The following is a 26,941-nucleotide window of genomic DNA, read 5'->3' on the forward strand; positions in this document are numbered from 1 at the left end:
TAGCACAGAAATTTGATTTAATTATTTTGCTTTTACAAACTCAAGTATTAAATAGTATAATAGAAATATAATTAATTAACTAATGTAGAGAGATTTTTGCTTTTCCTCAATGTTTGATGTCTAAAAATGTTGATTTAAGTAGATTAGTATGGCTACATTTACTTCAATATGCCAATAATCTTTGGAGAGAACAGAAAATAAACACTGAGCAGATAAAGTCTTACATTTCCTGAAAAGGTGATCGAGTGCAAGAAGGAGACAGCTGAAGCTCAGCGGACACGGACGCAGACGGGCTCGTTAAAATATGGATAAAACTGCGATCTGCCGCCACAGCTGCAGCACGTGTCAAAACTACCCTCAATAATTCACAGCGTCCACTTTCACATGACAGTGTGGGCCGCTTGAGACAGATGTTTAAGTCTGATAAATAATTCAAAGTGCTGAGCGGCGTTTGTCTGTTAAATGTGGGACATTCTCGACATCTGCTTCATGCATCTATTCTGAGCTCTGCCCCCAAAAACACCGATGCAACGCTGAATACGGTGAAGTCGGCCTGCTGCAGGCGGCCGAGCCGGGACGCTCAGTGAGGCGGATTCCCGAGGTGTAAACGTGTTGATAAAGCCTTTTAGTTTTTACTTAAAAACTCAGTGGAGAAAATCACTGAAACAGGATGAAATATCTTCTAGTTTATAAAAACCCAAAAGGAGCAACAAAAAAAAAAACAAGCTTGCAAAGGTAATCAGTGATTCTTTCAGGGTTCAGACACATTTTTATTGTTTATTAAATTGCCATGACTTTTTCATGATTGTAAGATAAATTTAAAAGACAGCACATTCTTTGAATTGACCACCTAATTGCTTTTCAAGATATATTATTTAAAAATATAATGAATTCAGAACAGGATTAGAACTGATTATTTTGATGTAATTTGGGACTTTTTGTTATTATTGTGAAGGGCTTAGGGGAGGGGCATACAACTTAAAATAAAAAACAAACAAAACATTTTGGCCATTTTTGGCCAAAGTTTTGGCGAGTTTTAAAGAAAAAAAAAAGGCAAATTTTATTTTATTTTTTTATTTAAATTTTTGGTGATTTTTTAAGAAAATATTCCCTCCAAGGCAAGTTCTATAAAACAAATGTGGTGTTTGTTTCTTAAAACCTTTGGGCGATTTCTAAAGAAAAGCACAGCCTTTTTTTTCCATTAAAACATTTTTCAATGTTTAGTGAAAACATTCATTCACGCTCTTACCCTCATGGCCTCCTGTATGTGGTCCTGTCTGACCACCTCTGCAGAGCGGTCCATGTACCACTTCAGACAGCGGATCAGCTCCCTGAAACACAGCCAACATTAAACAGGATTAAATCGTGACGAGTGACGTTTGAGCTTTTCTTTTTTTGTTTTTTGCAGAGGAGCCTGAGCAGTCTGTTGTCCAAAACTTAAAATACATAGTGAGCAACAGCTAAAAAAACACAGCCAGACCTGTGATGATCTGACAGCAACGACTGAGAAGAACAAAACTTAAAAATGAATCAATAGATGCACGCATGCATCGCTCTGCGCAGACTCGCTCTGCGCAGACATGCTCTGCGCAGACTCGCTCTGCGCAGACATGCTCTGCGCAGACACGCTCTGCGCAGACACGCTCTGTGCAGACTCGCTCTGTGCTGACTCTCTCTGTGCAGACTCGCTCTGTGCTGACTCTCTCTGTGCAGACTCGCTCTGTGCAGACACGCTCTGTGCTGACTCGCTCTGTGCTGACTCGCTCTGTGCAGACTCGCTCTGTGCAGACACGCTCTGTGCAGACACGCTCTGTGCTGACTCGCTCTGTGCTGACTCGCTCTGTGCAGACTCGCTCTTGAGTCACGATGAAGTGAGTCATGAATTCATCAGTTTTACAGCTATAATATACAATAATGTAGTCATTCATGTGTGTGTAACTGTACTTGAGAGAATGAAGGACAACTCTTCAAAAAGATAAAGAGCTTTGACGTCGGGGCTGCTGGGAGGTTTAGGAGCGTTTAACCGAAGACTGTGCAGTTATGAGTTCGTGTAGATGAAACACTCACTTATAGGCCAACGCGCCAGCAAAGTGCTTCTGGATGTAGGTGTCCATCACCGGCCTGAAGTGGTAATATTTACTGTCCCTGAGAAGGTTTATGATGAACACCTGAGAGAGAGACAGGGACAGAGACAGAGACAGGGACAGAGACAGAGATGTGAAGATAATGATAAATGAATATAAAATGTGAAGCCGTGTATGTGTGTGTGTTTGGAGAGACTGAAGCTGACTACGTGTTCAAAATCCAATCAAGTCAAGTCAAGTCGTAGTAGTTTATTCCAAAAGTGAAAAAACGTGAAGTAGTGGACAGACATAAAATATATATAACAAAAGAAGACATGAAAAATGTAATAATCACTATTTGATGCACATAACCGAAAAGGAGTGTGAAGAAGTACTGACTTCTTTAATCCCACCACTTATCCATCCAACTTAATATTAGTCAATTATTCAGCTTCCACATCAATATAAAACTATACAATAATTATTTCTCTAGACTAATATATTATCCTAATTACAAATAATCCTTTTCTTATAAGATATAAATTAGTTAGTGAAATCAAATCAAATTAAATAAATTAAACCAAATGAAGACTTTTTTGCTCATGAACTTACCAATGACTGGAACACCAGTGGTCCATATTTGTCCGTGTTGTCGTCCAGGATGGAGAATAATGTGTCCAGAATATCTTGCAGAAACTGCCACACACATACAGACAGTTACAGTTACATTTGTTTTTTTTATTAACGAAACATTTCGGTGCTTTTGCTCTGATCGGTTTGACTGATAAAGATCGGCTCATAAGGAGGGAACGATGAGCGATCGTGAAAGCGAACAGACTCTCACATGGCTGCTGACAGACATGACGGATTTAACCTGCGAGCTGCTGGCTGCAGGTCACATTTTACAGTCACCTTGACGATCTCCTCTCCACTGACGTGTCGTAGCCGCCCGAGGATGTCCATGACTCGGTCGGGGTGGGCCTTCCACTTCAGCAGGGCCAGGAGGTCCACTGAAAAACAACAGGAGAGACTCAAACTAACTGTAGCGCTTCAACTTCCCACATCACCTCGTCTGCAAAGCATCTCCGTTTGACTCACATTCAAATTAAGTTTAAGGGAAAAAACTTGGATGAGGGTTTATTTGGGCAAACAGGCATCTGGCCCAGTCCGTAACAAACGTGATGTTTCAATAATCTGATCTCATTACATCTATAATCCAAACCTACGCAGCATCCTCTGAAAACCACGTCCAAATTTCACTGAAAACTGCACTGCAGCCCCATCACTCTTCATCCGTATACTAGCACTTTACAGCAGAACAGAAAACATAACAGATCACAGTCGCTAAACTAATAAAACTTTAGTATTAAATAATATCAGTACTTGTGTACCATCTAATGTATTCATTCAAACATTTAAACCACATAAATACGTGCTTAAATGGCTCGAAAGCTCATAGAGTGAACAGCAAATCTTTATTTGTGTCTTAGCTGGACAGAAGAAAATCAAAATATGTGATGTTTCCTCGTGAAATGTGAAAGTTTTAATAATCAAAAAGGCTTCGTTCTCTGAGTTTTATTAATTGTCACTTATTTTCTTTTTATTTCATTTTCAGAGGCAGCTGTATGAATACTTTAAGTGTTTTACTCTCTGGTTGTGCTGGATTGTTGCTCTCAGACTGGTGTTATGTTTATTGGTGTATTTTGTACGGTTCTTGTTTGATATCTTGTTGTTGTATGTTGATCGTGGCAGTGATGAGTTTCCTCTTTGAGGATTAAAAAAGTTCGTTATAATCTGTCATTGTAGCCTCACTACAGTCTCCCGTATGAAATGATGGTTCCACTGTGTCGCTTGGACGTATGTTTAACATATGTTTACGTTCGCTTCGTACCGTTCTGAGTGAGTTTGGTGGAGGAGAGCTGTGTGGAGATCCAGAACGTCTCCTTAGCGCTGCGCTGGAAGATGAGGCTGGAGGGGATGCTGGGACAGCTGTTGAAGTCTTCTTTACAGCAGGGCAGACCCAGGTACAGAGCGTGGTTACTGAAGGTGGTGTTCTCATCACACTGAGGAGCCACAGGGAGGAGCCACAGGGAGGAGGCACAGGGAGGAGCCACAGGGAGGAGGCACAGGGAGGAGGCACAGGGAGGAGGCACAGGGAGGAGGCACAGGGAGGAGCCACAGGGAGGAGGCACAGGGAGGAGGCACAGGGAAGAGACAGAGAGAGGAGACAGAGAGAGGAGGCACAGGGAGGAGACAGAGGGTCAAAGAGAGAGTCAGTGTTCCCATAGTAGATATAGATATGAATAGATGTAGATTTAGATATGAATAGATGTAGATATAGATATGAATAGATGTAGATTTAGATATGAATAGATGTAGATATAGATATGAATAGATGTAGATATAGATATGAATAGATGTAGATTTAGATATGAATAGATGTAGATATAGATATGGATAGATGTAGATATGGATATGGATAGATGTAACTTTGTGTAAACTTCCTGTTGTACAGGAAGATGATTTCTTTTATAGTCATTAGATATGATAACACAAATACCACAAAATAAAATCAGGAGAAACATCCTTTTAAAAACGGCTGTTGGCTGTAAAAACCAGGCCGAGCCTCCCTCTGCGGGGACATGACGGCTGCTGAAGGTCTGAGATCAGTGGCAGTGAGACGCCGTCTCACCTTGTAAACGTAGAGTTCGTGGCTCTCGTCTGAGAGCGTGGTCCCGTCCTCCCTCATCAGAGGAGTGAAGGCAAAACCAAACAGCTTCTTCTCTCCTTTGTCTTTTGCTGCGGAGCGAGCGGAAAAAAGACGAAGACATACAGTTACAGAAAAAGAGACAGAGACCGAAAAATACAGGAAGTTTAGAGTGACGCTAAAGTCTCTCCTGGATCTGTTTTAAATGTTTGACTCTTTTTCGTAGATTTCTTCGGTTTGCTAAAACTAAACCAACAGGTGAAGCCACGTTTGTGTACAAAAAAATTATTATCATCATTAATGTTAAACATTAAAGGGGACATGTCTCTAAACCCATAAAAATACCAGAGAGGGCACCTTAAAATAAACACATTTACAACCGAAATCCTCAACACTTATATGTCTCTACATACATCAGCCTCAGATGTTTAACCATTTGAAACCTGAGCAAATCAGCCTGATTTCTTTCAAAAACATCTGATAAAGTTACAAATTTCAAAGTACAAGAAAATAAATTTAGATTTAGGACAAAAAAGGAAAACAAAAAAATGGAAAAAAACCCAAAAAGTAAAAAACAAACCAAAAACTAAATAATAAATATATAGACAAAATATTTAGCAGTTTTAATAACAGCATTTATAAACATAATTTTCTAGACAATTTTCTGTATTTTTTAAATTATTTTCTACAAATTTTCTCTGTCTGTCTCTCTCATCTTGTAAACTAATTTTCAGGTAATTTAATTTAATTTCTTGCAAGTTGCGGGACATCTCTTTTTGTTGTCTTTTTAGCAAAGCTTTCAAAAGAAATCAGACCAGTTTGCTCAGGTTTCAGAGGGTTAACTCTGAAAGAAAATTCCTAATCCCGTAAATATTTTTCACACTCAAGTCAGAGGAAGTGAAGAAGAAAGAAGTGCAAAGTTGCATCTATTTCACATCATTAATCGTCTTTTCACCGTCGTAATTAATGCATGGGCTCCTCTGCTTATTGAATCCATGTGTAGGAGGTTATTTTTAACTCTCCCATCACCATGGACGCCACCAGGGACAGGAAGTTACTCACTGGAGCAGTGTCTGAACTCGAAGCGCAGGTGGGAGCCTCTGAAGCGGTCGATGGGGATGGGCAGTTTGATGACCTCGCTCCATCGGGGGCTGTTGTTGTGGTAGAGCACGAAGGAGCGATGCTCCGGCATGTTGGGCTCCCCTGAACCCAGACTGATGCAGTCCTGCAGGCGGAGGGGGCGTGACCACGTCAGACATCAAGTACCAGCTGGTTTGGAACAGGCTGAAGCTGCACCACGTTCATTTGCATTTTCCCAAACAAATAAACTACATCAACAGATAAATAACATGCACGTGAACCTGACGGCACCCGACAACGTTTCTCAGCTCGCCCACGCACATTCACGCCTCTGACAGCCGCGCACGCTCTGTGCAGACACGCTCTGTGCAGACACGCTCTGTGCAGACACGCTCTGTGCAGACTCGCTCTGTGCAGACACGCTCTGTGCTGACTCGCTCTGTGCTGACTCGCTCTGTGCAGACACGCTCTGTGCAGACACGCTCTGTGCAGACACGCTCTGTGCTGACTCGCTCTGTGCTGACTCGCTCTGTGCTGACTCGCTCTGTGCAGACTCGCTCTGTGCAGACACGCTCTGTGCAGACACGCTCTGTGCAGACTCGCTCTGTGCTGACTCGCTCTGTGCAGACACGCTCTGTGCAGACTCGCTCTGTGCAGACTCGCTCTGTGCAGACACGCTCTGTGCAGACACGCTCTGTGCAGACTCGCTCTGTGCAGACTCGCTCTGTGCAGACACGCTCTGTGCAGACACGCTCTGTGCTGACTCGCTCTGTGCTGACTCGCTCTGTGCAGACACGCTCTGTGCAGACACGCTCTGTGCTGACTCGCTCTGTGCTGACTCGCTCTGTGCAGACTCGCTCTGTTCAGAGGGAGCAAATGTTAGCAGCGACTAAAAGAGAGCACAGCTGGGAGCGTTTTGGGAGTACAGGAAGGTTTTTTTTGTTTTTTGAATCGTGGTTGACGCCCACGGCTGTTGTTATTATTACTCACACTTCTGTCGTCATTACTGCTATTATTGCTACTGTTCAGATGATTCTAAAATATCCACGGCTATAACTACTATTAATGATATCTCTATTATTATTACATTTGTTAACGGTATCACTGTTGTTGTGCATCTGTCTCTCTCTCTCACTTTTTTTTAAAATTGGTGCCATTTAAAAGTCTGCACCAATAAACATAAAGGTTTTAAACTGAAACAGTTTTTGAAGAGGACTCAGTCATGTATTCATGAGTGATCTGGTGATTTGTGTTCATGATGTTTATTCTTTTGTATTATATTTGGTGTTTTAAATTGTGTCAGATCATGTTTGTACAGTTTTTATGTAGTTATTTTTACAGGCCCATACAGGGACAGGCGTCACAGATTAGCTGAGGCTGTAAATGCTGCCGTGTGTAGCATCAGGTTTAAGTTATAAACTGTACTTGACCCTGTACAAATAAATAAATAAGGTAATGAGTTTTTCACCCCATCCAGCACAGTTCTAAAACTACTCTTTTTGTCAACAGATTCATTTACTGTTATTTTTTTAAGTACAATGATTAAAGACATACTACATAAAAATCTCTGTAGCTGAACTTGAGCTGAAAAAGAAACAGTTAAGTGACTTTGAAAATGCTTCTTACGTTTGTTCAAACTGACAAAAACATCAGAGGATGCAAAAATCTTTAATCTTGAAAAACACCATCAGACTCCACCTGTTTGTTCTTCTTAAGCCAGCAATGCAGCTTCAGTTTTAGAAAACAAAATGCATCTTTTCTTTGAATGATTGGTATCTTTCAACTTTGCAGTGACATAAATCCAAATTTAATCCATTATCACTTTCCCAGTTATTCCCACTGCTTCACATTCTTGTACATTTAAGCCGTCAGTGCTGTTCAGCTTCAGCTTTTCAGCCGTCACAGTTTCTTCAGACGTTGCTTTCTGCTGTTGTTATTATTATTCAGTGCACGTTACATTACACGGTGAGCTGGGAACTCTGAATACTGACTGTAAGATGTATTTATTAAGACCTGTGTAGGTATTGTTGCCGCTAACAAAATGGGAATTTGCATTATCAGAAAGTGACAGGAAACAGTAGCTTCACTGATGATTTTCCTGCATGTAAGGTCTCATCGTCTCTTTGGGCTTTGAGCCTTTTCCAGAATTGAGCAAAAGAAAACATTAACTGTGAGACAGGAGCATCTCAGAGTGTACTGGGCGGGTTTGGGGGTGTCACAGCAGCACGGCTCGCCTACCTTGAGGATCTCTCCGTCAGCGTAGAGCACATAGACGGTGACTTCGATGTTCTTCTGAACGCTCTTCCCTCCTCTCTCAAAGTCCCCTCGCTCCAGCGTCAGGTACAGGTCGTTACGGATGTCCCCTTCGAGCAGGAGGAGACACACAAACACAGACGTACAAAAAACAGGAATAAATATACTCTATGAAGGCAAGGCAGTTCTATTTGTACAGCAGATTTCATACGACAGGGCAATTCAAAGTCAGGCCAGTCAAGTTTGACTGTCTTAGACCCGACAGAGAGCTGATATTTCAGGTATACAGTTGAGTACTAATGTATACCTCCATATATAACGGTGTAAAGTGTCCACAGACGCAGACAGAGACACACAAAGTGTCTCACACACGTTTAAAGCTGAGTACCTCTGACACACACGAGACTAATGACCTGTGTTAACGCGCCTGAATTCATTTATCATCTCAGCTTGTCCTTATAGAGGAGATGTCACCCTTAATGCATCAAGATGGGAGTTAAACGCTCGCTCCATCACTGCCTGAGGGAGGTATATATATGTGTATATATGTGTGTGTGTGTGTGTGTGTGTGTGTGTGTGTGCGTGTATGACGTGCACTGCCAATGTATGTGAGAGAGGTGTGTGTGTGGGTAACATAAAAAAGCAGCCTTCCTGTTTCTTTCTGTCTGTTTTAGAGGGCATTTTGAGGGTTATGAAAACGATTTTTCCTGCTGGAATTATTAATCATCATCACTTATAAAGAAAATAATGTCTGTTTAAGAAACCGTCTCACGTCAAACACTTAAATATGATCTGTAAGCTTCATACAGCGGTCACACAGTCCTTTCATGCGAGAGGAGCAAAAATACGTGACACGTTTGTGGTGAGTTGCAGTTGAGCTGGAGGCCACGTGGAGGCTGCATGCAGTGTTATTTTATTATTAAATGTTATTTTATTAAATGCATTTAAGGAAGGCATTTGTTTGAGATCCCCCACATCTATTGATGTGACTGTACTATTTATTTATAATCCTCTCTGATACTTGCAGATCAGCCAAAATCATTTGTGATAAATTCTATTAATTTAACAAGAATAATAATTTTGACTAAATCTGTATATTTATGTTTTTGTAGGTCTTAAAGTGTGCATTCAACAGTAGTCGTATTTAACCGCTGACAAACTAAAGCACGCTGACATCTCTGCATTTGGACCTTTCCTGTATCTGTAAAGCAGCTTATGATTTACTGAGCAGCTACTGGAAAGCACAGTTGTTTTAACCCTTTGAAACCTGAACGCCTTTCACAAGTACTGAGCAGACTGGTTAAAGAAACGTCATGCAAATTGCAAGAAATTAGTAGATTTAAAAATTATTTATAGAAATAACTGGGGGAAAATGTCCAGAGAATTTTGTTTCTAATGATCGTAATCTGATATTTAACCACTTATTTTTACAGAATTATTATAAGTTAGGCATTTTCAGGCATTGTCTGGTTTTATTTTTTTATTTTTCCTTTTTTTTTTTACTTTCACATCTTTTGTTTGTTTGTTTATGTTTTTGCTAAGTCATTTCTTCTTGAGCTGCTTATTGCAGCCCAGGTCTCACGGGGTTAAAGCAGGAATAAACTGCTTTAACTTTTAGAATATGAACATGCAGATTTGCTGCGATCTCCAGTGAAAATGAAGGTTCGATTTACAGCATGAAGGAAACGCATCGACCATTGAGTTCCCGTCTCCGGTTACCAAAGTATGCGTTATCAGTGTGAGTTCTTTGCAGTCCCAGAAGTGGAAATGGTGAATTTTGGAACAATGGACGTCTGTTTGTTAGATGTGCTGGACTCACCTGGCATGATGACGTCAGGGAAGCCCAGTTTGCGCGTCATAGCCACCCCCCTGCTGAAGATGAGCGGGTTCTCCCTGCGGACCTGCTCCATGTCGCCCCGCAGCAGCTGCAGAGAGATGATGAGCCCTGCAGGACGGAGAGAGAAGTTCACTCACACTTTATTCAGTGATCACATTTGTCCTGAACCGAACACGTCTGTTCGTGGTCACTGTCGTCACTACCGAGAGCAGCTTTTCTTTAAAGCGTCTGGAAACGCGGCTTCAAATAGTCAGAACGCACGTGTCAAATCAAAGTAGAGAAAGCGAGTTGAAAACAGCTCGTTTTGAGGAAAACGGCATTTCTCCAGACTGTGTAGGCGTAGCAGATCACGTTTCGATTGACACCTCCTTGGATCCCAACTGCCTCTCGTCTCCACGACGACAGCCATGGAGCAAAACAGAGTCTGCGTGATGCAGCTCTATCTGCTCCAGCCCTCCGACTCTGCGTTCCTGAATCTAATCTGACGCTCTAGACGAGAACGTAGAGCTGCTGATTGAAGCCGCAGAGCGTTCTGTTTCTCCATTAATTAACGTTAACCCTTTGAAACTGGGATTGACATCTGTTTTCTTGTGCTGCATCAGAAGATTTTAGAAGCATTTAAACCTCTGAAAAGTGAGAAAATTGATTTGATTTCTTTCAAAAACAAAATGCAATCAGTAATTTGGTTTGAATGAACTGAAAACTGGCTGAAAAAAAAGAGAGGATCATTTAAAAAAGATCAAAAAACTAGGAAATTTAATAAGAAATCTCTACATTTACTTTTATATTTAAAATCAAAATCCGGCTACAGAACAATAGTTTCAGGTGATGCAGGTTTCTATATTTGAAAATTCACTTTTCTCCTCCCTGTCTGCCCAAATTATGATATGTTGCAGAGCAGCTGGATTCGTGAGAAGCACGAGATGCTGAATCTCTACTGGTGGACACATTTCTTTTGGCAAAGATTTTGTTTTGTGTATGTTGAATACAATCATCTGTTTTCTCAACAAGATATTTTCGCCGTCCTGTCAGAGCGGCAGTTTTCTGCTGTGAAACAAGCTCGCAGCTGAAGGTGAGAATACCCACATTCACAAAGTGCATGAAAACACACGAGGCTGACTGTTCCCTGAAGTGACACCAATTAAAATGATTTTCCAGCTGATGTCAAGCGCTGACATGCACGTGTCAGTCAGAGCGCGAGCTGCTGTCCAAACTGGACGAGTCGCTGCAGGGAGCGTGTTTGTTTTGTGACTTTATGACTTCTGCGCTCTTGTGTCTGTGTTAGTGTTTGTAAAACTGTTGATTGAGTGTCTTCTCACTTTCTAATGCAGAGACAGCAGCTGCAGAGACAGCAGTCACCATTTCTGCAGGACCTCTTGTTGCTAAAATCAACAAACCTGCGTGCCGAGCGCTCTCACCAAAGGTAACGAGGTGACTTTCACAGAAGCTGAATATAGAAGAGACTGAGAGCAAACAGAGACGAAACTACAGCAAGCAAACACACACAGTCAAAGATCTGCACACACAGGCTGAGGTTAGAGGCTGATAAAATCACACACACACACACACACACACACACACACACACGGACAGACAGTCTGTCCTACCGTAGTTGGTGCTGGGAGCGGTGTATTTGGTGCTGGACTTGCGGATGATGTTCTCGTGGATCTGGTACCATTCGTTCTCATTGTTACACCTGCAGAGCAACAACAAATCTCAGCTCTTTTTGACCAAAAACATTTTGTGTGAGTCGTGTTTTAAAAACATTTAGAGAAGAAAAATTAAAAAAAAAAAAAAAACAAGTCAGAGAGAGGCTTTGAAAATAAAATGACTGCTTTTTCTTTAACCTTTAGGGACTGTTTGCTGCATTTTATCTGCTTTTCATTCTTTTTTTTTATTTTTACTGTGTTCGTGCATATGATATACATTTTGCCAAGACTGTGTATTTGAGTGTAATCAGTGAATTTGCAGCTCAGCTCCTACAATAAGTCTAAAATACACTGTGGAAACTAAATAGTTACATTCAGACTGTTCAGGTCAAAAAATGCTCCATTGAAACCCATTCAAACTGACATTTTTGATCCCACAGCCATCAGAGCAGAAAAACAGGACTTGTATTATTTCTGGGTGTCATTCTGGGCTTTTGACTCTGAATTTATCATTTTGACTATTTTCCACCTGATGAGGTCATTTTGACCATATTTGGCATATGGAGGAAATACATGCTATTTCCACTAGGTGACCTGTCACAGTCAATGTAGCTGCTGATCACTGACATATCCCAGACTGGGATACTAACAATTAAAAAAATTAACTTAGTATGTATTCAATTTAAATAAATAAATAGCCATAAAGTCGGCATGTTAGTAGTCCTCTCCTCCGTCACAGTGGGACCTTTGATCGTCTTGTTCGTTTGTTTTTGGACGTGGAAATGTTGTTTTTTTGTATAACATCCGTAACAGTGTACCCTACACTACAGAGAAAACACCGATTGACGGAAAATCTCGTCAATGGCAGGGAAAGAGTTAAAAAAAGAGAACGAAACAATGGGTTAAACCCTGCTGCTGACTGATGACATGTTGTGGACTGATCGAGCAGCAGCAGTTTGACACGCAGTATAAAGCAGTGTGTGTAGGACTGGCGGAGTGAAACCATGGCAACACGGGACAAATCAAAGCAATTTATGCTTATTATTATCGGTTCTATTTATCGGCCAAAAATTTTATTATCGGAATTATCAGTATGACGTCATAAGTCCCATTATCAGACCGATATTTATCGTGCTTCCCTAAAGATATCATTTTAAAGCATGATTTTTAAAAGTGTGTTTTGTCTGCAGGGCAGTATGAGTGTGACTGTTTGACACTGCACAAAAATAATAATGTATAAAAAAATCGATGTAGCTGCTAGTCGCTGACATATCGCAGGCTGTGTAGTAATATGTGATAATAACATTAATGTATAATATTTTTCAAAGCTTGATTTTGAAAAGCGCAGAGTGATACAAGTGTGTGTATCACAAACAAAATAAAATATAATAAAAGGCTGATTTGTGCTTAATTTAAAAGAGAGAGCAACAAAGTGCACAAAGTTTATATGATGCACTTGCAGCTAAAACAGCGTATGAGCAACACGGCCACAGAAGGACTGGATTGATACTGAAACAACAAAGAGGACACCGCGGCTCCTCCGTCCTGAAGGAGGACGTTACGGCGTCACGAACATGTCAGCAGTTTTCAGTCACGTCAACATCACAAGCAGGAGGCCCGAGGTACGAAGACAGGATGTGTAAACACCCAAGGATCCCGAACCATCCTCAGGAGTTCAGCTAAGGCTAAGGCACACACACACACACACACACACACACACACACACACACACACACACACACACACACACACACACACAGTCACAGTTACATCATGTCGTGACTGTGAGCACTGTAAGGCTCCTGCAGGCAAGTCTTCAGAAGTTTCAGCCGAGGGGGATTCCCTAATGTCTGCCATAAGCTCTGTGTGTGTGTGTGTGTGTGTGTGTGTGTGTGTGTGTGTGTGTGTGTGTGATATTGAGAGAAGAATGTGCTGACGGCATTTGAAGACTGCAGAGACGACTCTGCGACAGCACAGCGAAGAGGCTGTCTGCGGCTCGTGGGAATTCTCTTCCTCCTTTTCGTAACACGATGTAAGAGAGAAAAGAAAAGAAAACAAAAGAGGGTGAAGAGTTACATGAGGTGAAGAATGAAGAAACCAAAGGAAGAGAGAAAAGAGAAAAAGGTCAGTGAGAGGGATGTGTTGTAAAGCGGTGCTGGTTTCTGTAACGGAAACTATTACAAGTATGTTCGTCTGTTACTTTTTTCCTCTGACAAACTCAAGACGTTGAGGAGTTAGAAACAGATCTCGATAATGGAGACTAGAGGCGGGTTTCCATCACAGATTTGAGCAAAAAAAAGCAATATTTTCAAAATGTCGATAAAACACAGTGTTGAGATGATTGTGTTTCCACTGAGTGATGTTGTATGACTTCTCCTCTGGTGATAACATCCCAGTAACCATGGCGATGGATGTGAAAACATTAGCAGCTTTATTTCTATTGCAGCCACCGCACTAGCCGTCATTATTTCCAATCCAAGGACACGTAGGCGTGTTATGGAGCCATGAGGGAAAGGCGAGCCCCTTATACGTGGGAGCGGCCACGTGTGAGGGATTTCTGGGAGATGTAGTCCACAATTTCACAGAGGAATTGTGGATTTAAAACTTCCAGATGATCCGCTCACTTTTCTCAGAGTTATGTGATGCAATAACAGCTCTTGTAGCTCCTGCTGCATCATGAGGGAGCCAGTTCCTGCTGACAAGCACACAGACACAGCATCATGTGACCTCATAGCATCATGTGACCTCATAGCATCATGTGACCTAGAAAAGACTAAAAGAGTTTCCAGAGCTGTGTTGAAAAATATGGATTTTTCAAATCGCCTGAAATACCACCTCATGGAAGCGTAAACACCTTTCTTTTTGCAAAAAATTTGAGTTTTTTCAATACTGACGTTTCCATGAAGTGTATTTTATATTCCCAATTTTAATTTGAACAACAATGCAAGAGAAGTTGGATAACATCACTCGATGAAAATGCAGTCACCTTGCAACTGTGTTTTATTGTTGTGTTTTGCACAAATCTTTAATGGAAACCCACCTAGTGAACCTGCGGAGAAATCCCAGGTGTCCCAGTTTAGTTATTTGTGGTCTCAGAGTTTTTCAGATTCTGAGCTTTTAAAACGATGATCAGTCAGTGTGTGCTCAGACATCATCCGTTAAACCTGTCAAAAACTCCTCGACTTTGCCTAAAAGTTTACCTAAAAGTAATGACTTAAAGTCTACTTCAGTATTTTGAGTTTTCATCGACTAAACTATGCCGATTAAAAATGACTGAAATGCAACTAAAACTAATAATCATTTTCACCTATAGATCAAAGATTTTGATTAAAAAAGCTTCAGAAATTAGCGCTGATAAAAAGAATTGTGAGTCGCGCTCGTTGCCGTCTGTCTTCACTTCTCTCTAATCTTCTGGACGTCCTCTCTCTGATTCTTTTTATCACACTGATTTTAACAAATCTTACACCAAACTACTTTTCCTCGCTGCTCTAAAATGTTCAGCTCACAACGATAAAATCTTCTTCCAAAAGAAGAAGTCACTGTGTGTGTGTGTGTGTGTGTGTGTGTGTGTGTGTGTGTGTGTGTATTCTTCAGTGAGGGTGTTTGTGGGGTTAAAAGGATAATGAAAACCATTTTCACAAATTTTATTAGCTTTTAAGTATTTCAGTTTGTGCATGTGAGCTCTCAGCGCTTCTCTCTGAAGCTACAAACTGGAGATCTGTGTGTATAAAATTAATGCCGTTCTGATTTTGTGAAGCATCTCCGTGAGTTCTTGCTCTCAGAAAAAAAAGCAAAGGTTGAATGTGCGGTTGGTACCTGCTGGCAGATTGAGTTTGGTGTGATGACTCGGTTTAGCGTTGTGTAAAATCTGTTGTAATCAGCAGATCTTCAGAGTTTTTAAAACCAATTAGAATAAAAATTAAAGTTTTCCAGCAGCTGATTATAAACTTGAGTTCCTGTGTAGAAAACTAGCACAAGAAAGTCTGAACCAGTGAGATAAGGTGAAGAACCCACAGCTCCTCATCGATTTTAAATCCCAGTGAATAAGAACATTTAAGTGAAGTAAAAAAAACAGAAATATTAACAGTGTAAAAGCTTGTTGTGTCTGTATATATTCTGCTTTACGTATTTACATCTTTGGAGGAAAATGAATCAGCAGCTAATTACTTTAATGAAAAAAAACAAAAATCATGTTGTGTACGTGTGTGTGTCTGGGTGTGTGTGTGTGTGTGTGTGTGTGCGTGTGTGTGTGTGTGTGTGTGTGTGTGTGTGTGTACGTGTGTGTGTACGTGTGTGTGTGTGTGCGTGTGTGCGTGTGTACGTGTGTGCGTGTGTGTACGTGTGTGTGTGTACGTGTGCGTGTGTGTGTACGTGTGTGTGCATGTGTGCATGTGTGCGTGTGCGTGTGTGTGTGTGTGTGTGCAGCCACATACGTGTAGACCTTCAGGACGAAGTCTTTCTCCTCTTTGAGCTCGGAGATGGTCTGCAGCACGTCGCTCATGGCGAGGACCGCACAGCCGTACGGCCGGCGGTACTGAACATGCGGAGGACCCTTCTTACTGTCGTTCAACAGCATACGACCTGCGACAGGAAATATTCAACACAAACGAGGATGCACATTTGTTTAGCAGTGTACAAACAAACAAACAAATATGGCGCTGTTTTAAAGAGCGGAAATTTCGACTATAACATGGGTCATATTTGATTTGTTTCCCTCTCCTAAAAAGTATAAATGACACTTTAACATAGAAGCCGTTCTCAAAAATGAACCTTGGACTCAACTTCTCTCTGAAAGTCTCAACAAAAACTCTTTTATGTCGGGGCTGCATTTATAACAAACTGTTAAACAAGTAAATTTACAAAACTTTGCAATAACTTTTCCGTAATGTTTTACCGCATGTCTGTAACTTTATGATTTACTTTCACTTTATTTAAGAAGTGAAAAATGCTAAAGCGCGGCGCAGCTTTGGGAATGAAGCGATGCCGGTCTGTGTGTATCATGTGATTTTAGTGACGCTTCAATGGCCAAGCAGCTCTGGATTTAATTTATTTTAATATTTACATTCAGTTCTTTTTATTTGTTCCTCTGTTTCATGTAAGCGTCTTTCAGCATTTTGTATTCTTCAGTTTTTATTTGTTTTCTTTTTGCATTTCATATAAAGCATCTCTGAGTGTTTAGAAAAGCACAATATAATTCCTACAGGTATTATTATTGTTATTATTATTATTATTATTATTATTATTATCTCTGTTAAATGATTAAAGAGTCATTTTAATTATGAAAATTGATACCTAGATACACATTCTTTATGTTGGCACAGATACAGTAAATAGATGGCAGTAGAGGGCGGAGTCAAAACATTCACAACAAGGCGGCGGCGGAGGTTGTAATAATGTACTTTTTGACCGTGGCGGCGTTGTTTTACCGGGATGATCTGCGAGGCCATGAGGGAGAATTCCTTTCACTGTATAACCAAATTTCTATGGTCGACTGTTGCATGAAATATGCCACACAACCCCCACAGTCTCCGGTGGCACCGCTCCATTTCGTTTGTTTCCGTAAGCTTTTAGAAAACATCTCCAAATGACGGACAAAATGAACGTAGAGGACGGACTGAAGGCTCCGTCTGTCTCCATTTCCAGATCTAACAGTGAGCGCAGGAAACATATTTGGGGATTCTTAAATACATATTTCAAAAAATAATCAAAGCTATGCATATTCAAAACTCTTCCAAAACATTTGGTCTCTAATTTAATTTTCCAGGAATTTCATGACCCTGGTGGCCCCGGTGGCCCCGGTGGCCCCGGTGGCCCCGTGTGTATGTTAGTAACTCAGTCTGACCTGTTCGGATGACCTGCGAGATGATGTAGAGATCTCTCTTCATGTCCTTGTTGCTCAGGTCCTGCAGAGTCCAGGAGACACAAACAGCACAGCAATGTGAGACGCACGCAGCACTCGTGATTTCTGGCTGCGTGACATGAAATGAATCACGTCATCACGTCAGAGAGAAGGAGAGGAAGAGAGGAAGGTGGAGATGATCTGCAGCAAATATCAGGATTCATACTCAAACCTTTAACACAGAAAAACATGTGTGGAAGCTTCCCTGTAGCACATCTTACATATTTGCTCCAAGCACCAAAACAGAGAAATTAACTGTTGATGTCAGCGACATTTTTAACCTGCTTTTTAAATTTTTATTGTTTTTCAGCCTTTTATGTCGTTATTAGATGAAGTAGAGAGACAACGCTGTGGCTCATGATGGTGTCTTCACCCTGAAAGCACGAGGGCTTATTTCTAAAGAGTAGATCGTTTCCCGTTTAGATCGTTTCCCGTTTAGATCGATTCTCCTTCGCTTCGTGAATCCGCCCGACACAAACCTGCTGTCTTACACCGAACACACTGCATTCACGAAATAATACTGTCTTGAATGAGGTTTCTATTCACCGAAGCAAAGACGCAGGAAGGACATGAGGACATAAAGGAAACTGGACGAGCTTTTGTCCAAAAAGCCTCACAATAACTGGGGTTACTGCAGCTTAACCCTTTAAAACCTGGATTGACATCACTTTTCAAACTTCGAACGCAGAGCCAGTTAGTTTGCTTTCTTTTGGCAACATCGAAAGAGCAACTCAAAAAATGTCCTGCAAACTGCAAGAAATTATCAGATGTGGAAAATTATTATTTTTAAAAAGCTAGGGAAAATTGTCCTAAAAGTATTTTTTAAATTTAGTTATATATTTAAACTTTTTTTTACAGAGTTATTATCATTATCATTATTTCAGCACTCTTTGAAGGTAACTTCTTTGCTTGTTTAATTTTTTGTTTTTTAAAAACTTTTTTCTTTGTTTTTTTCTAATTTCCAAGTCATTTTTTGTGTGTTTGTGCACAAATGTTTGGGCCATTTTGTGCTAAGTTTCTCATTGTTTTCCCAATGTTTTTTGTTGTTGTTGAAAACATTTATCTAACACATTTAATAAAGTGATTCATAATTTTGTTCTCCTTTCAAATACATTTTTTCAAGGACCAAGTTTAAAAATGTATAATTTTCAAATTATTTCAGTACCTAAATTTCTGAGTGTCCAGTTCAAGCACCTCAAGCACCTCAAGCACCTTGTACGAACCCTGTTTGTTCACTGAATGTGAGATTCTACTCATCAAGTTTAAGAAGAAGAATTTGGTATATTGTTTAAGAAAAAATAGATGATGCCAATTATCCAGAGATTTCACCGTGCAATGCCAGAAGAAAAAAAAGATTCATCAGATGAAACTTTCCATGTCTGAGCATTTTTTTAGTCTTTTGAAAGATTCATTGAAGTCATTTGAATTATTTAGTCTAATGAATTCACTGAGTTTTCATTCATTCATTGACTTTTTCAGGATCTGTGGAAATCCTGCTGCTAACAAAGCGATGAAGAAATATTTGTCATGTCTGTTTTCTGAGTTCAGCTGAACTTCATGATGTGACTGAAGCTGCTTCTCCAGCAGAGCAACAGGGGGCGATGCTGCCTCACTTTACATCCTCCTCCCAGTCCTTCAAATATTCTCTCCGACCAGCTACACAACCAGCTGCATTTAAAGCTCAGGTCCGCCGTGTGTGTGTGTGTGTGTGTGTGTGTGTGTGTGTGTGTGTGTTACCGTGAAGAGGGCACACAGTCTGTCCACTTTCTCTGGATTCTTCGGTCCGCCGTTCTTGTTCAGTCTGACCATAAACTTCTCACTGAAAAACACAAGAACAACAACGACTGATTTAAATTTAAGAAAAAAGGGTTAAATGTTCGTGAGTGAGACTCGGATTCCTCGAAATGACTTTTGACCTGAGAAGTTTAGAGCGGAGCAGGTTTAGGTTGTTACTGGGCAGGTTTCCATTAACCCTCAAATTGCTCAAATTGAAATAGTGAATATTAAATAAGCCTTGTGGAAATAAAAATAAGAATAATAAGAATAATAATAGGATATTATTTTTAGGTGCCACTGAAAGCACTCAAGGAAACCTTACAAGACAGATTAAAACAAACAGCTATGCATCCGAAGATCACAAGGTCAAACAATCATTAATATACAGTAATAAGTAAAGTAATAACTGACTAAATCATTGTCTTAAAAACAGGTATTTATGGTAAACCTGCGCAGTCTGGATCCTCTGTTGTACTCTTGCAGTAACTGTATCTGGTTATCTTATGAAATGTAATATTTGTACTGAATGAGTTTTGTACAGTTACGTTATAGTTGCTATTGCGTTCACTGTTTTTTACTGAAAGTATGATTCTTTGCTATAATCTGCACATTATATCTGAACGTTAAACCTGATACCAAAGAGCGAATCTGATGAAGCAACATGAGAAATACAGAAATTAGCTTTTTTGTTTTTAACGTAGGCTGTCATTAAAATAACTTTCCACCTGAGCTTCCTGGAGCTTTGATTTCCTTTTCGGTTCTTATCATTACATCGACTTTAGAAACTGCTGTGACCTCGTGTGCGTGTACCGCTCAGCCTGACGCCAAGGTGAAGAAACTCTGCTCTACCCACGAGCAATTTACCCCGCTGCCCCGACTGAACCTCCTCGGGGGATTTCTGAAAGAGATAAAATTCTCTCTGATTCCTCCTCATGCTTCCTCCTCTGCTCCCCCCGGAGCGCCGGCAGTGAGGAAACTCTAAAGCAGCGTGTCTCAGCCTTTTTCGCTTCAGGGAACAGCAAAATATCGTCTGCTGGTGTCAGCGACTCCGTTCTTTAACCCGTCTTTATCCGGGGGGGATGTGACTAAGCCGACATGCTTTTATTCAATAATGGCGCGCTTGACGTGAATACAGTTAAGCCGCAGACACATCAGGAGATTTCTGCGATCATAAGTGATTCTGAGAAGAGTGAGCGGCGCTCACTAATCCACTGACATCTGCTGATTTTCACTCTCTGATGTGAACAAAACAGCACCTGGATGCACCTGAAAACGCAGTAAATAAACACGTCGATGCTCCACCTGTACATCAGACTGTTTCTGTGATCACTTATACCACATTATTAACATTTACTCCAGATTTTAGATTAATCTGGACTCTGCAGCAACAGTTACCAGCCAAACAAGTAATCTGACTGGACAACAGGCGCTCCGTACAGAGCACAACAGCACGGGGCCCCTAAATCTGCACGCGTCCCCTCACTTTACAGGTGCTCTAAAACGGTAATTATCACTGACCGTTAATAAGTCTAGATTTAAGAAATACAGTTTATTATGTCACAGGGATTTCAGAACATTTCTAGGATTTTAGCACATTCTGCGACTTTAAGATGATTCTGGAAATGTAGGACATTTCTAGGATTTTAGGACATTTCAAGGATTTTAGGACATTTGAAGGATTTAAGGACCTTTCTAGGATTTAGGACATTTTAGGATTTTAGGACATTTCTAGGACTTAAGGATGTATTTAGGATTTCCGAACATTTCTAGGATTTCAGGATTTTCCCAGGATTTATGACATTTTTAGGATTTCTGGATGTTTCTAGGCTTTTAGGATATTTCTAGGACTTAACAATATTTCTAGGATTTAAGGACATTTCTAGGTCTTCAGGACATTTGGGTCCTAGCTTGGACCGTTGTCGGAGGGTGTGGGGGATCCTCCACTGACACTTTTTTTGATAAACGAGCTCTATTTTGATGCTGTTTTATGCTCTCTGGCTTATGAATACTACAAGTACAAAAACAATTCCCAGTGTGAATCACTTTGTTTTTACTGTGAATCATGAAATGGTTGTGGGACCACCCGGCACCCTATCAGGGCCCAGATTTGTCCTGCTGGCTTTAAGTTGAGTATCACTGCAGTAACAGGTAGAGAACATCATGTTCAGTGCATACTGACTCACTTATTTCTGTTGCTGCATTAAGTCTGTGATGCTCTTCTAAAGAGTTCAAATCAATATATACATTTCACTGCCTGAACCTACAGACGTCTGTCTTTAATAACATGAGCGTATAATTTACAAACTACTACAATTTGTCACAATTTTGTGTCATCGGTCACTTTGCAGGATCGACTTCCACAACTGTTTTCCAGTAAAAACTGCATCTCATTACAGAAAAACAATGAGGTCTTCATAAAGTCTTTATTATTCAGCGCTCCCACACAATAAAAAGAACAACTCTCAGGTTATTGCTAATGTTTGCACAATTCTCTGCAAACAACAGCAGCGAGGGCCGACAAATCCCCACGACACACACTATGTCCGACTCTTTAAACCAAACAATTTATTCTAATCCCCGAGAGATACGGCAGCCCGAACAAACAAATATAACAAAAGAGAATAAATATGAATTTCTCCCCATACAGCAGGATGTGGAGGTGAGAGACGGGGAAGGAGGTGCAAAGAAGGAGCGTTCGTGTGGTTTTTACACTCAACTGTAGCTCCTGATAGAGAGAGTGTGTTTGTGTTCAAAGTAAGAAACACACACACACACACACACACACACACACACACACACAAACATATGCAAACGTGCGAGCCAAAGTAATTTGTAACCTTCCCTCAGGTGGCAGCAGGCACACACACTCATGCACATACATCACAGCACACACACTCAATGTTCACCTACACACACATACATGCAGACACAGGAATGAATCACACAAACACACACACACACACACACACACACACACACACACACACACACACACACACACACACAAAACCAGAGCTGAATTATTAACACAGTTTTGTCGACATCAATTCGAGGGAGGCAACATAAACAACGTGGATGAATTCAGAAAATGTTCCGTTTGATACAAATGTGTTCAAACACACACAGACTCCAGCATTCATGCATGGATACACACATACACATGCAAACACACACCGATGTGCTGAGGATGGATGTATGCATGGATGCACTCAGTCACATGCACCTACAAGGTACACACACACACACACACACACACACACACACACACACACACACACACACACACACACACACACACACACACACACAGAGGCATGCAAACACAGTCAGTATGACCACAGGCTTTATATAAAGAGGACTTTGTCCAAACACAAATGTTATTAAAACAGCCACCTCCTTCCATCAGCAAACATGGATTTTTATCTTCTGCTGCCAAAATGTGAGGATTTGAACCAGCAACCTCATTGCCAACCCAGACAATGTACATCACAAGGTGGACATTAACCCTCAAACTGCACAAATTGAAATATGCAAATATAAAATACGCCTGATGGAAACATCTCAATTTAGAAAAAATTCCCATTTATGGCAAAAAAAAAAAAAAAAAAGTATTCTTGCATAAAGTGGTATTTCAGACGGTTTAAAAAAGCCATATTTCCAGACTACAATGGAAATACTTTTTAGTCTTTTCTAGGTCACATGATGCTGTGTCTGTGTGCTTGTCAGCAGGAACTGGCTCCCTCATGATGCAGCAGAAGCTACAAGAGCTGTTATTGCATCACATAACTCTGAGAAAAGTGAGCGGATCATCTGAAAGTTTTGAATCCACAATTCTTCCGTGAAATCGTGGACTACATCTCCCAGAAATCCCTCATACGTGGCCGCTCCCACGTATAAGGGGCTCGCCTTTCCATCATGGCTCCATAACACGTCTACGTGGCCTTGGATTGGAAATAATGACGGCTAGTGCGGTGGCTGCAATAGAAATAAAGCTGCTGATGTTTTAAACATCCATCGCCATGGTTACTGGGATGTTATCACCAGAGGAGAAGTCACACAACATCACTCAGTGGAAACACAGTCATCTCCACATTGTATTTTTATCCACAATTCAAAAATATTGCTTACGCTTTGTACAAATCTATAATGGAAACCAGCCTACACGGATCCTCCAACGTGCTCCAACCACTAACGCTCATCAACCATCAGCAGTTCACCTACTGAACCTAAAGTCTGGGACAAATATAATCTATGAAAGCTGAAACCTCCAGGGCTGAAAAATGAAGCCAGCGCAGAAGTGCCAAAACGGCAGATCCACTTGAGGCTGGTTCCAAAAAAGAGTCAACCCTCACAGACCCCCACGTTAAAATGACAACTTTACAGCAGAAACAAACATGTCTGCAGCCTGGTGCAAAAAAACAGGTCTGGTTCCTATAGTTAATTTCAACATTCAGAACAACTGTACGGGCGGTGGATTTTTACTGAACTCACGCGTTAACATTTCATTAAGGCTTAGAGTTATATCGGAGGGTGGGCGCGCTTTGAGCGACGGTCTGTCTGTGAGGCGTCACTACGGTCTGTCAGTCAGATCCGTCACTCGCTCCTCCACAGCTCCACCCTCTCATCCAAACACGGTCACTTCTGTCTCCAAACATTCAAGATGGCGACGGCTGAAATGCTGCACTTGAGGCTTCAAAACAGCAGCCGATGAGCCGACGGGCAAACGCACATCTGTGTTTATTTCTAATGTCTCTCTCCTGCTTTCTCTCCTCCCTTCTTTGTTTCCCCCGTCTCTTAACCCTCCCTTCTGTTTCCTCTCCTCCTTTTTCTGCTCTCTTCTTTTATCTCCTCCCTTCTTTGTCTCCCCCACTCCTCATCTCCTCTCAGGCTCCCGTTCCCTCTCCTGTTCCCTCTCCCGTTCCCTCTCTCCTCTCCTTTCCCATCTGAGTGTCTCAGAGGAGCAGGGCCTGTCATTAGACTCTAATGCTGAGTCAGACTACACAACGAAAACCGGCTGCCAAGGTCGAACTGTGTGTGTGTGTGTGTGTGTGTGTGTGTGTGTGTGTGTGAGTGTGAGTGTGTGTGTGTGTGTGTGTGTGTGTGTGTGCTGGTTTGCAACGAAGAGACAGAGAGAAACAAAAAGTACAAAAAGATGAGGAAGTGTTTGTTGACCTCCTCTCTGTTTACGCACGCACACACACACACACACACACACATACACGCACACACACATACGAAGAACAAAAGGCATCAGTTCTTTCTGCTGAACATTTCTATAATATTCACACTGACCCACACTCAACTGAACACTTTGTTATGCACTTATAACCCCTAAAACACACACACACACACACACACACACACACACACACACACACACCATCACAGTCTACATCCACCTAATTATTGATATTAGCAGTTCTTTAACTGTTAGCATTGTGATTACTCCACTAATGAATAATTAATAGGAATCATTATGGTGGTGATGGGGGGGTCATGTATTATTCAGAACAGCTCTGTGTGGCCACTTGCCACTATTTGTTCCACATTAAGTCAGGTGTGTGTGTGTGTGTGTGTGTGTGTGTGTGTGAGTGTGTGTCGGAGAAAGAGAGAGAATATTCACCTTGTACACTCTTTGGCTGTAATCTACTTAAGACGTGAAAACAGCGTGTTGACGTGTTCTCGCTCCTCTCGGTTTCACAGAGCTTTACAGTAAAACTGATAGTTTCAGCTCGTGGTTTATCTGTGCGGCTCGCAACTTAACTGTTCGGCTTTAAGGGACGTCCACACAGAGCAACCACAACGATGATGATGTGAGAATCCACACTGAAGAATGGTAACGGTCTGTAAAGAGCGATCGCGTTGTGTAAAGAGCGATCACGTTGTATAAAGAGCGATCACGTTGTATAAAGAGCGATCACGTTCTGTAAAGAGCGATCACGTTGTGTAAAGAGCGATCACGGTCTGTAAAGAGCGATCACGGTCTGTAAAGAGCGATCACGGTCTGTAAAGAGCGATCACGTTCTGTAAAGAGCGATCACGTTGTGTAAAGAGCGATCACGTTGTGTAAAGAGCGATCACGGTCTGTAAAGAGCGATCACGTTGTGTAAAGAGCGATCACGGTCTATAAAGAGCGATCACGTTGTATAAAGAGCGATCACGTTCTGTAAAGAGCGATCACATTGTGTAAAGAGCGATCACGGTCTGTAAAGAGCGATCACGTTGTGTAAAGAGCGATCACGGTCTGTAAAGAGCGATCACGGTCTGTAAAGAGCGATCACGTTGTATAAAGAGCGATCACGTTGTGTAAAGAGCGATCACGTTGTATAAAGAGCGATCACGTTGTGTAAAGAGCGATCATGTTGTATAAAGAGCGATCACGTTGTGTAAAGAGCGATCACGTTGTGTAAAGAGCGATCACGTTGTATAAAGAGCGATCACGTTGTGTAAAGAGCGATCACGTTGTATAAAGAGCGATCACGTTGTGTAAAGAGCGATCACGGTCTGTAAAGAGCGATCACGTTGTATAAAGAGCGATCACGTTGTGTAAAGAGCGATCACGTTGTATAAAGAGCGATCACGTTGTGTAAAGAGCGATCACGTTGTGTAAAGAGCGATCACGGTCTATAAAGAGCGATCACGTTGTATAAAGAGCGATCACGTTCTGTAAAGAGTGATCACGTTGTGTAAAGAGCGATCATGTTGTATAAAGAGCGATCACGGTCTGTAAAGAGCGATCACGGTCTGTAAAGAGCGATCACGTTGTGTAAAGAGCGATCACGGTCTATAAAGAGCGATCACGTTGTATAAAGAGCGATCACGTTCTGTAAAGAGCGATCACATTGTGTAAAGAGCGATCACGGTCTGTAAAGAGCGATCACGTTGTGTAAAGAGCGATCACGGTCTGTAAAGAGCGATCACGGTCTGTAAAGAGCGATCACGTTGTATAAAGAGCGATCACGTTGTGTAAAGAGCGATCACGGTCTATAAAGAGCGATCACGTTGTGTAAAGAGCGATCATGTTGTATAAAGAGCGATCACGGTCTGTAAAGAGCGATCACGGTCTGTAAAGAGCGATCACGGTCTGTAAAGAGCGATCACGTTGTGTAAAGAGCGATCACGGTCTGTAAAGAGCGATCACGTTGTATAAAGAGCGATCACGGTCTGTAAAGAGCGATCACATTCTGTAAACAGTGATAACGTTTTGTGAGCAGTGGTGCAGAGCACGTGTTACACACTCTTCGGAAATCGATGTCGATGAGCTGCTCCTGCTGCACGCTGCGAGGAGGCCGAGCAGAAACAAACAAAACTAGAAGGATATGGATTAACCAAATTCTTCAACAGGAAGTGGAAGAATCAAACACTGTATCATGAGAACTGTCGTCTTCTGAAGACAAGTTTCATTTAACTTTGGTCTGAGTCCACAGCAGTTTGCAGATAATGTGTCGATGGTAAAAGAGGACATCAGAGACCCCATCGGTGCCAGAGAGCGTTTGGCTGCGTGTCACTTCTTTGTGTCATCTGCAGCCCAATAATAGTTCCTGCAGACTTTAATATCTGTGACTGAGTGATCGAGTGATTACACCATGTGATTTTAGCACGTTAAAGGTTGTTCCTAAATCCTAAATGAAAGAGAGAAGCTGCAGTTAAGAGGCCGATATTGTAAGCACTCCTGAA

The 26,941-nt window shown here is 41.4% G+C and overlaps 1 protein-coding gene across 12 annotated transcripts in view; it reads right to left on the reverse strand.

Moving 5' to 3' along the window:
* The window catches only part of LOC121948924 (dedicator of cytokinesis protein 3-like), a 240,599-nt gene that overhangs the window by 38,884 nt on the left and 174,774 nt on the right, over nucleotides 1–26,941 (reverse strand). For all 12 annotated transcript variants that reach the window (XM_088070831.1, XM_088070844.1, XM_088070839.1 and 9 more), the window contains 13 exons: nucleotides 19,226–19,307; nucleotides 17,432–17,492; nucleotides 16,023–16,170; nucleotides 11,548–11,636; nucleotides 9,923–10,048; nucleotides 8,089–8,213; nucleotides 5,833–5,995; nucleotides 4,756–4,862; nucleotides 3,955–4,126; nucleotides 2,976–3,073; nucleotides 2,676–2,759; nucleotides 2,068–2,168; nucleotides 1,250–1,331 (listed from right to left, as the gene is read on the reverse strand). In XM_088070831.1, the coding sequence (XP_087926957.1) occupies nucleotides 1,250–1,331; nucleotides 2,068–2,168; nucleotides 2,676–2,759; nucleotides 2,976–3,073; nucleotides 3,955–4,126; nucleotides 4,756–4,862; nucleotides 5,833–5,995; nucleotides 8,089–8,213; nucleotides 9,923–10,048; nucleotides 11,548–11,636; nucleotides 16,023–16,170; nucleotides 17,432–17,492; nucleotides 19,226–19,307 (1,438 nt within the window). The remainder of the gene's footprint in view (nucleotides 1–1,249; nucleotides 1,332–2,067; nucleotides 2,169–2,675; nucleotides 2,760–2,975; nucleotides 3,074–3,954; nucleotides 4,127–4,755; nucleotides 4,863–5,832; nucleotides 5,996–8,088; nucleotides 8,214–9,922; nucleotides 10,049–11,547; nucleotides 11,637–16,022; nucleotides 16,171–17,431; nucleotides 17,493–19,225; nucleotides 19,308–26,941) is intronic.

Source organism: Plectropomus leopardus, chromosome 2 (assembly GCF_026936395.1).
Source record: "Plectropomus leopardus strain MGB_pleo_1.0 chromosome 2, ASM2693639v1, whole genome shotgun sequence".
Classification (NCBI taxonomy): domain Eukaryota; kingdom Metazoa; phylum Chordata; class Actinopteri; order Perciformes; family Serranidae; genus Plectropomus; species Plectropomus leopardus.